At 43.0% G+C, this 11,433-nt stretch overlaps 1 protein-coding gene across 2 annotated transcripts in view; it reads left to right on the top strand.

Moving 5' to 3' along the window:
* Positions 1–173: 173 nt before the first annotated feature.
* zbtb16b (zinc finger and BTB domain containing 16b) overlaps positions 174–11,433 on the top strand; it is a 30,734-nt gene continuing 19,474 nt past the window's right edge. The window contains exons 1-4 of one of the 2 annotated variants that reach the window (XM_021588035.3): positions 174–309; positions 729–842; positions 3,606–4,887; positions 11,216–11,316. In XM_021588035.3, the coding sequence (XP_021443710.1) occupies positions 3,701–4,887; positions 11,216–11,316 (1,288 nt within the window). In that variant the 5' untranslated portion in view covers positions 174–309; positions 729–842; positions 3,606–3,700. The remainder of the gene's footprint in view (positions 310–728; positions 843–3,605; positions 4,888–11,215; positions 11,317–11,433) is intronic. The other variant, XM_021588036.3, reaches the window with a different exon arrangement.

Here is an 11,433-nt window from a genome sequence, read left to right as displayed (position 1 = left end):
AGTGATTAATAATGGTTCATTGAACTAATTGGTTTCAATTGCATCTGGATCTAAAGACTACTGACTTTTATTCACACTGCACAAAACCTAGGTTGTGAGGACTGTTGCCCTGTAGATGTCTCTCTTTCCAGCCTTGATAGAACCGGGAACAGAGGACAATCATTCAAAGCTGTGACGTCGCCTGGGTGATGATTTGCCTACTTGGAGTGTGGATGAGTTTGGAGCGGGTTCTGTGAATTGCCTTGCCATTATGTTGCCTGAATGTTAAAGCAATCAACCGGCTAAGTGAGGACATAACAGGCCACTAAGGTAAGGAGAATTATAGTGAAAAATATTGCAAGAATACTGCCATTGCACAGGTGATTCGAATATACTTTCTGAAATAGCTATTATTCAACCTATTTGCAATTCATGGACAATGTTAAATTATTAGTTGACATATTTACTAAATGGCATTTCCTTTGTGTTATTGTATACGTGTTCACATTTCCGAAAATGTTATTGAGCCTAAAGTTTCTCCGCAGTTAGTGTAACAGGGATTTAAAAACTTGACTGCTTAGTATGCTCGCGGTACGATCAGACAGAGAGAGACGTGACTGAGCCGTGATGTGCGGTGCGCCCAGGCTATATGTTGTTCCTATACAGTTTAACATTATGGCGATAGTGAATTATTTCATGTTTAGAGATTTAGTGACTATATCATTTTAAATGCTGGTGTTTTGGGGTAGGAATTCGTGATTCCATCAAAGCTCCGTTTGCACCTGATGCGCTCTGTTGCTGAACTACCCAGGCTGAGTTTCAGCATTACCCATCAAGTGGATATGGGTCAGTGGTCACTGAAGGTCAGAAAATACAACCAATAATCATGTAACTATTTGTTGTAGCATTTATTTATATGAGCTATATTGGTTTAAGAGTGGCCACCCCTAAAAACATTACGCCTTGATCACACCGACAGTGTCTGCGCAAATACCATATCTACCATATGTCTGATACCATATCTCGATACACAGTACCAGTCAAAAGTTTGGACACACCTACTCATTCAAGGGTTTTACTTTATTTTTACTATTTTCTACATTGTAGAATAATAGTGAAGACATCAAAACTATGAAATAACACATGTAATCATGTAGTAACATAAACAGTGTTAAACAAATCCAAATATATTTTATACTTGAGATTCTTCAAAGTAGCCACCTTTTGCCTTGATGACAGCTTTGCAAACTCTTGGCATTCTCTCAACCAGCTTCATAAGATAGTTACACGGAATGCATTCCAATTAACAAGTGTGCCTTGTTAAAAGTTAATTTGTTGAATTTCTTTCTTTAATGTATTTGGGCCAATCAGTTGTGTTGTGACAAGGTAGGGGTGGTATACAGAAGATAGCCCTATTTGGTAAAAGACCAAGTTAATATTAGGTCAAGAACAGCACAAATAAGAAAAGAGAAACACCAGTACTTTATAAGACATGAAGGTCAGTCAATCTGGAAAATGTCCAAAACTTTGAAAGTGTCTTCAAGTGTAGTTGCAAAAACCATCAAGCGCTATGATGAAACTGTCTCTCATGAGGACCGCCACAGGAAAGGAAGACCCAGAGTTACCTCTGCTATGATGAAACTGTCTCTCATGAGGACCGCCACAGGAAAGGAAGACCCAGAGTTACCTCTGCTATGATGAAACTGTCTCTCATGAGGACCGCCACAGGAAAGGAAGACCCAGAGTTACCTCTGCTATGATGAAACTGTCTCTCATGAGGACCGCCACAGGAAAGGAAGACCCAGAGTTACCTCTGCTATGATGAAACTGGCTCTCATGAGGACCGCCACAGGAAAGGAAGACCCAGAGTTACCTCTGCTATGATGAAACTGTCTCTCATGAGGACCGCCACAGGAAAGGAAGACCCAGAGTTACCTCTGCTATGATGAAACTGGCTCTCATGAGGACCGCCACAGGAAAGGAAGACCCAGAGTTACCTCTGCTATGATGAAACTGGCTCTCATGAGGACCGCCACAGGAAAGGAAGACCCAGAGTTACATCTGCCGCAGAGGATAAGTTCATTAGAGTTACTAGCCTCAGATTGCAGCCCAAATAAATGCTTCACAGAGTTCAAGTAACAGACACATCTCAACATCAACTGTTCAGAGGAGACTGTGTGAATCAGGCCTTCATGGTCGAATTGCTGCATAGAAACCACTACTAAAGGACACCAATAAGAAGAAGAGACTTGATTTGGCCAAGAAACACGAGCAATGGACATTAGACAGGTGGTCTGATGTCAACATTTTGGTCTTTGGTCTGATGAGTCAAAATTTTGTTTCCAACCGCCGTGTCTTTGTGAGACGCAGAGTAGGTGAACGGATGATCTCCACATGTGTGGTTCCCACCATGAAATATGGAGAAGGAGGTGTGATGGTGTGGGGGTGCTTTGCTGGTGACGCTGTCTGTGATTTAATTAGAATTCAAGGCACAATTAACCAGCATGGCTACCACAGCCTTCTGCAGCGATACAACATCCCATCTGGTTTGCGCTTAGTGGGACTATCATTTGTTTTTCAACAGGACAATGACCCAAAAAACACCTCCAAGCTGTGTAAGGGCTTTTTGTCCAAGAAGGAGAGTGATGGAGTGCTGCATCAGATGACCTGGCCTCCACAATCACCTGACCTCAACCCATTTGAGATGGTTTGGGATGAGTTGGACCGCAGAGTGAAGGAAAAGCAACCAACAAGTGGGAACTCCTTCAAGACTGTTGGAAAAGCATTCCTCATGAAGTTGGTTGAGAGAATGCCAAGAGTGTGCAAAGCTGACATTAAGGCAAAGGGTGGCTACTTTAAAGAATCTAAAATAAAGATATATTTTGATTTGTTTAACACTTTTTTGGTTACTACATGATTCCATATGTGTTATTTCATAGTTTTGATGTCTTCACTATTATTCTACAATGTAGAAAATAGTAAAAATATAAACAAACCCTTGAATGAGTAGGTGTGTCCAAACTTTTGACTGGTACTGTATATCATCCAGCAGTGCTAATTTCTCGATCACACCGACAGGGTTTGCATTTCGGGAACACCAGAAGTACATTCATTTCCAATGGAGTGTTACGTTTGCCTTACAGCATTACGTTGCAGAGGCAGTTGCAGTGCATTCTGTTTGGTGCATACTTTCGACAGAAATGGTAGCAGAAGGTGAATGTTTAACTTTTGTATACTATTTTGCGCAATTAAGCTGTAGGTGTGATCGAGGCATAATGTCTGCTAGCAGCCTATGGCATGTAGGCATATGTAACCAGTCTCAAACAGACCTCATGGGGCATTGCTGGATTTGGGGAGCCTATAAATCCCCTGTGTTTGCTTCCAGTGTATTTCCTTATAGTGACATATTACTTACTATACAATATCAACATTTTAGCCCAGTCCCTGACATTTGGTCATCCAGTGCTAAAGTATTATTACTTTTCCCTCTACAATTGTGGAACATGCAAGATATTGACACACAACATAATTCTAATGTTTTTACAAACACCATGGCAATCAACCAGACCATTCTTCATTACCATGGTCTGAGATGTAATATTTCATGTGGTTTCTCCTCTATCTAGACTTATAGACACACTGAAGGAAAGCAGGTGGGATAGAACACACCTCATGCGTGGGCTCAGAGAGGGTCCGAGGCTGTACGGATCATCTGACTAAGATGGGTGTTCTCCAGCTCCACAACCCCACCCTCCCCGCCACGCTCCTGCACAGGGCCAATCATATGCGTCTGTCGGGAACGCTGTGTGACGTCATCATCACGGTGGATGGCCAGGAGTTCCCGGCCCACCGCACCGTCCTGGCCTGCACCAGCAAGATGTTTGAGATTTTATTCCACCGCAGCAGCCTGCGCTACGCACTCGATTTCCTCTCCCCCAAGACCTTCCAGCAGATCCTGGAGTATGCCTACACGGCCTCCCTGCAGGCCACGGCCGAGGACCTGGATGACCTGCTGTATGCCGCTGAGATCCTGGAGATCGAGTACCTGGAGGAGCAGTGCCTCAAGGTCCTGGAGACCATCCAGTCAGAGGAGAAGCAGGACCACCTGAGTCTGAGTGGGAGGAACCACGGGTCTGGAGAGAGTGAACAAAGCAGGGCAAGGCACTGGAGGAACATGCTAATCTCCAAGAAGCATTCCATGCAGGAGGGTGGTATCAACCCCACCGCCCTGCACCACCTGGCACTGTACCACATGACTGACAGGAGTCCCTCTGGGCCAGGGGGACTACCTATGGGGCTCCCTGTAGCCAGCCCAACACAAGATGGAGGGGTTAGTCTGGAGGGCCTGGGTCAGTCTCCACTGCAGTACAGCCTCAATGGAGCCCAGGAGCCCTTCCTGCCTCTGGCTAAGAGGATAAAGACAGAGGACAATAACATGCAGGTGGATGAAGCCAATGGCCGGTCCAACAACGGAGGGGAGGGGGGCTGTGAGTCGGACCAGCCAAGAGAAGAGGGCCCGGGGACCCCCCAAAGAGGCAGTGTCATCACATCTGCTAGAGAGCAGCACTCGGGCCAAGAGGAGGGGGGCATAGTGGGGAACAACTCTCCTCTGGACAGTTTCCCTGGGCTGGCTGAGAAACACCTGGCCTCCCTCTACTCCTCCATGCCCTCCAACCACATAGGGGAGGTGGGGCTGCCTATGCCCATGTCGGTGGCCCCTTCCCTGGCCATGTCCCTGGACCTGAGGGCCTATGGGGGGCTCCTGAACCAGGGCCTGCTCCACAGGGAGATCCTCAGCAGGCTGGGACAGTTTGCAGCAGGGATGAGGCGGGAGGGCCAGAGTCAGACTCAGAACATTGGGGACTGTGGTCTCCAGCTGCACGACAGAGAGGTCATGGAGCAACACAGGTAGAGCACATAGTTTAGCTGACTGCATACACCACTCACTGTTATATTTCTAGGGGTATACAGGTATAATGGATATCTAGGTATTATTGAAGGAGGTATTTTGTTGGAGAGTGAAACAGCATTTATTTTAGCAGAATGCAAATTATTATAATGTTGTGATAATTTAGTAAATGCTGGTAATCAAAGTAAATTGCAATTCGCTTATGTCACCTCTTCACCCACAAAGTGTTCTGTCTGGTCACTCACTATACACTAGGAGGTCTGTGAGAGACAGACGGAAGGATGTGGAATGTGTATGTGTGTGTGTGGTGAGTCTGGAGTCGCCATGCTAAATGGTTAATTGTTTTGTTAGGATGTGAAGGAAGAGATAAATTGTAGTGTACAACTTCTAATTTAAAGGTTGCCGTTTTTTTTTTTGGTCTTAATTAACTTTTAACACATTAAAAGACTTCAAAGAAAAGAGCTGGGAGCAATGATATTAAATATGTTAAATATGTTTAAAAAGACACCTGCTCTTGTGCCTGAATAGAAGGATTTCATAAGAGGTATGAAATAGGTCTTTGTTGGCAGCTTAGCAGACATGGTGTGGCATAATGAAGCTGTTTACAAAGTTGCAAACATTTTCGCAATTCTGTAAGATAATTTTTTATTAGATGTGCCTCGTACTTAAAACTGTCTCTGAGTGCATTTGGTATGCATTCCTTTGCATTAGTGAGGAGGGAGGAAGGAGAGTAGCTTGCCTGTACAGAGATCTAAAGGCTTCTCAGCATGTGAAGGTAGACGCCACTGGTTGATGGTTTAACCAGTGGCTGAGGGTTTAAATAGGTTTGTGGGTCTGGACTAGTGTAACGGTTTTCTTCTTCCTCTGACGAAGAGTATGAAATATCGGACCAATGCGCAGCGTGGTAAGTATCCATAATATATTTAATAAACTGAACACAGAATACAAAAGAACAAGAGAAATAAATTAAAACCCGAAACAGTTCTGTATGGAAAACACAGGTACAGAAAACCCCACAACCCATAGTGGGAAAAACAGGCTGCCTAAGTATGGTTCTCAATCAGAGACAACGATCGACAGCTGCCTCTGATTGGGAACCATACCAGGCCAAACACAGAAATACAAAACATAGAAATACAAAACATAGAATGCCCACCCCAACTCACGCCATGACCAAACTTAAACAGAGACATAAACAAGGAACTAAGGTCAGGACGTGACAACTAGAGATTGGTGGGTTTAAACTAGAGCTTGGTGGGTTTAAACTAGAGCTTGGTTGGTTTAAAGAGGATGGTGATTTTAGACTAGAGTTGGTGGATTTAAAGAGGTTGGTGTATTTAAAGAGGTTGGTGTATTTAAAGAGGTTGGTGGGTTTAAAGAGTTTGGTGGGTTAGACTATAGGTTAGTGGGTTTAAAGAGGTTGGTGGGTTTGAAGAGGTTGGTGTATTTAAAGAGGTTGGTGGGTTTAAAGAGTTTGGTGGGTTAGACTATAGGTTAGTGGGTTTAAAGAGGTTGGTGGATTTAAAGAGGTTGGTGGATTTAAAGAGGTTGGTGTATTTAAAGAGGTTGGTGGGTTTAAAGAGTTTGGTGGGTTAGACTATAGGTTAGTGGGTTTAAAGAGGTTGGTGGGTTTGAAGAGGTTGGTGTATTTAAAGAGGTTGGTGTATTTAAAGAGGTTGGTGGGTTAGACTATAGGTTAGTGGGTTTAAAGAGGTTGGTGGATTTAAAGAGGTTGGTGGATTTAAAGAGGTTGGTGTATTTAAAGAGGTTGGTGGGTTTAAAGAGTTTGGTGGGTTAGACTATAGGTTAGTGGGTTTAAAGAGGTTGGTGGGTTTGAAGAGGTTGGTGAGTTTGAAGAGGTTGGTGGATTTAAAGAGGTTGGTGGATTTAAAGAGGTTGGTGGGTTTAAAGAGTTTGGTGGGTTAGACTATAGGTTAGTGGGTTTAAAGAGGTTAGTGGATTTAAAGAGGTTGGTGGATTTAAAGAGGTTGGTGGATTTAAAGAGGTTGGTGTATTTAAAGAGGTTGGTGGGTTTAAAGAGTTTGGTGGGTTAGACTATAGGTTAGTGGGTTTAAAGAGGTTGGTGGGTTTGAAGAGGTTGGTGAGTTTGAAGAGGTTGGTGGATTTAAAGAGGTTGGTGGATTTAAAGAGGTTGGTGGGTTTAAAGAGTTTGGTGGGTTAGAGTATAGGTTAGTGGGTTTAAAGAGGTTAGTGGATTTAAAGAGGTTGGTGGATTTAAAGAGGTTGGTGTATTTAAAGAGGTTGGTGGGTTTAAAGAGTTTGGTGGGTTAGACTATAGGTTAGTGGGTTTAAAGAGGTTGGTGGGTTTGAAGAGGTTGGTGAGTTTGAAGAGGTTGGTGGATTTAAAGAGGTTGGTGGATTTAAAGAGGTTGGTGGGTTTAAAGAGGTTGGTGGGTTTAAAGATGTTGATGGGTTTAAACTGGAGGTTGGTGGGTTTAGACTAGAGGTTAATGGGTTTAGACTCGAGGTTGGTGGGTTTAAAGAGGTTGGTGGGTTTAGACTAGCGGTTGGTGAGTTTATAGAGGTTGGTGGATTTAAATAGGTTGGTGGGTTTAAAGATGTTGGTGGGTTAGACTGTAGGTTGATCAGTTTAAAGAGAGTGGAGATTTTAGACTAGAGGTTAGTGTGTTTAGACTAGAGGTTAGTGTGTTTAGACTAGAGGTTGTTGGGTTAAAGAGGTTGGTGGATTTAAATAGGTTGGTGGGTTTAAACTAGATATTGGTGGGTTTAGGAGGCTGGTGGATTTAAAGAGGTTGGTGGGTTTAAAGAGTTTGGTGGGTTAGAGTATAGGTTAGTGGGTTTAAAGAGGTTAGTGGATTTAAAGAGGTTGGTGGATTTAAAGAGGTTGGTGTATTTAAAGAGGTTGGTGGGTTTAAAGAGTTTGGTGGGTTAGACTATAGGTTAGTGGGTTTAAAGAGGTTGGTGGGTTTGAAGAGGTTGGTGAGTTTGAAGAGGTTGGTGGATTTAAAGAGGTTGGTGGATTTAAAGAGGTTGGTGGGTTTAAAGAGGTTGGTGGGTTTAAAGATGTTGATGGGTTTAAACTGGAGGTTGGTGGGTTTAGACTAGAGGTTAATGGGTTTAGACTCGAGGTTGGTGGGTTTAAAGAGGTTGGTGGGTTTAGACTAGCGGTTGGTGAGTTTATAGAGGTTGGTGGATTTAAATAGGTTGGTGGGTTTAAAGATGTTGGTGGGTTAGACTGTAGGTTGATCAGTTTAAAGAGAGTGGAGATTTTAGACTAGAGGTTAGTGTGTTTAGACTAGAGGTTAGTGTGTTTAGACTAGAGGTTGTTGGGTTAAAGAGGTTGGTGGATTTAAATAGGTTGGTGGGTTTAAACTAGATATTGGTGGGTTTAGGAGGCTGGTGTATTTAAATAGGTTGGTGGGTTTAAACTAAATGTTGGTGGGTTTAAGAGGTTGGTGTATTTAAATAGGTTGGTGGGTTTAAAGATGTTGGTGGGTTAGACTATAGGTTGGTCAGTTTAAATAGGTTGATGAATTTAAAGAAGTTGGTGATTTTAGACTAGAGGTTGGTGGGTTAGACTATACGTTGGTTAGTTTAAATAGGTTGGTGTATGTTGGTGTATTTAAAGAGGATTGTGATTTTAGACTAGAGGTTGGTGGGTTAAAGAGGATGGTGATTTTAGACTAGAGGTTGGTGGGTTAAAGAGGTTGGTGTATTTAAAGAGGTTGGTGGGTTTAAAGATGTTGGTGGGTTAGACTAGAGGGTGGTCAGTTTAAAGAGGTTGGTGATTTTAGACTTGAAGTTGGTGGGTTTAAAGAGTTTGGTGGGTTTAAAGAGGTTGGTGGGTTTTAGACTAGAGGTTAGTGCGTTTAGACTAGAGGTTGGTGGGTTTAAATTGTTTGGTGGGTTTAAACTAGATGTTGGTGGATTTAAAGAGGTTGGTGGGTTTAAAGATGTTGGTGGGTTAGACTATACGTTGGTCAGTTTAAAGAGGTTGGTGATTTTAGACTAGAGGTTGGTGGGTTTAAAGAGGTTGGCGGGTTTAAAGAGGTTGGTGGGTTTAAAGAGGTTGGTGGGTTTAGACTAGAGGTTGCTGGGTTTAAACTGGAGGCTGGTGGGTTTAGACTACAGGTTGATGGGTTTAGAATAGAGGTTGGTGGGTTTAGACTAGAGTTTGGTGAGTTTATAGAGGTTGGTGGGTTTAAAGTAGATGTTGGTGGGTGTAAACTAGAGGTTTGTGCGTTTATTGAGGTTGTTGGGTTTAGACCAGAGGTTGTGGATTTAAATAGGTTGGTACGTTTCAACTAGAGGTTGGTGGGTTTAAACTAAAGGTTGGTGAGTTTAAAGAGGATGGTGAGTTTAAAGAGGTTGGTGGGTTTAAAAAGGTTGGTGGGTTTAAAGAGGTTGGTGGGTTTCGACTAGAGGTTGATGGGTTTAGAATAAAGGTTGGTGAGTTTAAAGAGGTTGGTGAGTTTAAATAGGTTGGTGGGTTTCGACTAGAGGTTGATGGGTTTAGAATAAAGGTTGGTGAGTTTAAAGAGGTTGGTGAGTTTAAATAGGTTGGTGAGTTTAGACTAGAGGTTGATGGGTTTACACTAGAGGTTGGTTGGTTGGTTGGTTTAAAGAGGTTGGTGGGTTTAAACTAGAGGTTGGTTGGTTTAAAGGGGGTGGGAGGGGGGTCCACAGGTCTACAGACAGGTGCACAGGTCCCATAACTAAATCAATCAACCAAGCCATCATCAGTATCAGAGCACCAACCTCTACCCTTTCTCCTCCCACGCAGATGGCATTTCAGGCCTGTGCCACTCCGGGTTTTGAATGAGCCTGATGACACAGAACATCCAGTAGTGTGTTAGCTAGCCAATGCTCAGTCATGGATATAGGCAGAGGTTTGAAGGTTGGAGGAGTCAGTCCTTCTGGTGACTGCTGGTGTTGTAATGAAGCTAGTCAATGTCAGGAGACAGGTCACTGAGCATCATCCACCTCAGTCACATTGACATTTCTGAGTGGAGAGAACAGGGAGAGAGAGATTAAGTGAATTATCTAAAGGAGAAAGCTAGGAATTGTATGAGGTGTCTGGTTTATAGTGAATCTCTCTAGTTTTCTGTTGAAAATCCTCTTTTCTGTTTTATATTTTGATGTACTTCGTGGGTGTTCTTGATTTAATTGAAGAGAGTTTTGTTGACATAATATTTTATTGGTACTATATATTAGATTATCTGTCCTTTGACTGTGGTCTGTTTATAACTGTCTAGAGGACTGCTGTCTGGCCATTGTGCTGCAGAGGGGAATATTAGGATAATAGTACAGATGATGCCTCGCATGACTGAACGTGTGTGATATGATATGATGGGGTTTGCTGCAGGCAGAGCGGCGAGTCCTTTTTTGTACTTGTTATGAGAGGATTGCCTGTCTGGTTTGCATGTGTATATGTGTGTGTCTGTGTTTTTGTCTGTATGTGTATGTGTACGTGGGTGTTTGTGTTTTTGTCTGGGTCTGTATGTGTATGTGTATGTGGGTGTTTGTGTTTTTTGCACGTGGGTGTTTGTGTTTTTGTCTGTGTCTATGTGTACGTGTACGTGGGTGTTTGTGTTTTTGTCTGTATGTGTACGTGGGTGTTTGTGTTTTGGTCTGAATGTGTACGTGGGTGTTTGTGTTTTGGTCTGTATGTGTACGTGGGTGTTTGTGTTTTTGTCTGTATGTGTACGTGGGTGTTTGTGTTTTTGTCTGTATGTGTACGTGGGTGTTTGTGTTTTTGTCTGTATGTGTACGTGGGTGTTTGTGTTTTTGTCTGTATGTGTACGTGGGTGTTTGTGTTTTTGTCTGTATGTGTACGTGGGTGTTTGTGTTTTTGTCTGTATGTGTACGTGGGTGTTTGTGTTTTTGTCTGTATGTGTACGTGGGTGTTTGTGTTTTTGTCTGTATGTGTACGTGGGTGTTTGTGTTTTGGTCTGTATGTGTACGTGGGTGTTTGTGTTTTGGTCTGTATGTGTACGTGGGTGTTTGTGTTTTTGTCTGTATGTGTACGTGGGTGTCAGCACGTTTATTTGTATTGTGTTTCTAAAATTATCCCTGAAATTTCTATTGTCTGTTCTCCTTTTGCATTCGTACAGTGGGATACCGTGTGACTCACAACTCTTAGAGACCTCTCAACTCTAATGATGCAGCAGTACAAAGAGAGGGTTGCTTTCATGACGGAATGAAACATGCTTTTCTCTACAAGGACAATGATGCCTCTGCCTTTTGAAAACACTTCAGAGAAAAGCACCAAAACGTTTTAGAGCCCAATGTCTGCTATTTGTGTGACCTCAGTCATTGGTTCATCCCAGTCCTTTCTCCCCACAGGAAGCTGCACAGTGAAGGAGAGAAGGAACACGGCTGTGAGTTTTGTGGCAAACACTTCATGGACAGTGTACGGCTCAGGATGCACATGCTCTCTCACTCAGGTAACGCTGCCATATCATGCCAATAATAGAGTACATTCCATTTACAATACCCATAACAGGACTGTGCTGTTTTCACATGCACCAGTTCATGATGTCACACGTATATTAGAAGAGGGA

Source organism: Oncorhynchus mykiss, chromosome 27, assembly GCF_057628025.1.
Source record: "Oncorhynchus mykiss isolate SJ-2025 chromosome 27, ASM5762802v1, whole genome shotgun sequence".
Classification (NCBI taxonomy): Eukaryota; Metazoa; Chordata; class Actinopteri; order Salmoniformes; family Salmonidae; genus Oncorhynchus; species Oncorhynchus mykiss.
The sequence above is the reverse complement of the archived record's forward strand: the minus strand, read 5'-3'. Positions and strand labels throughout refer to the sequence as shown.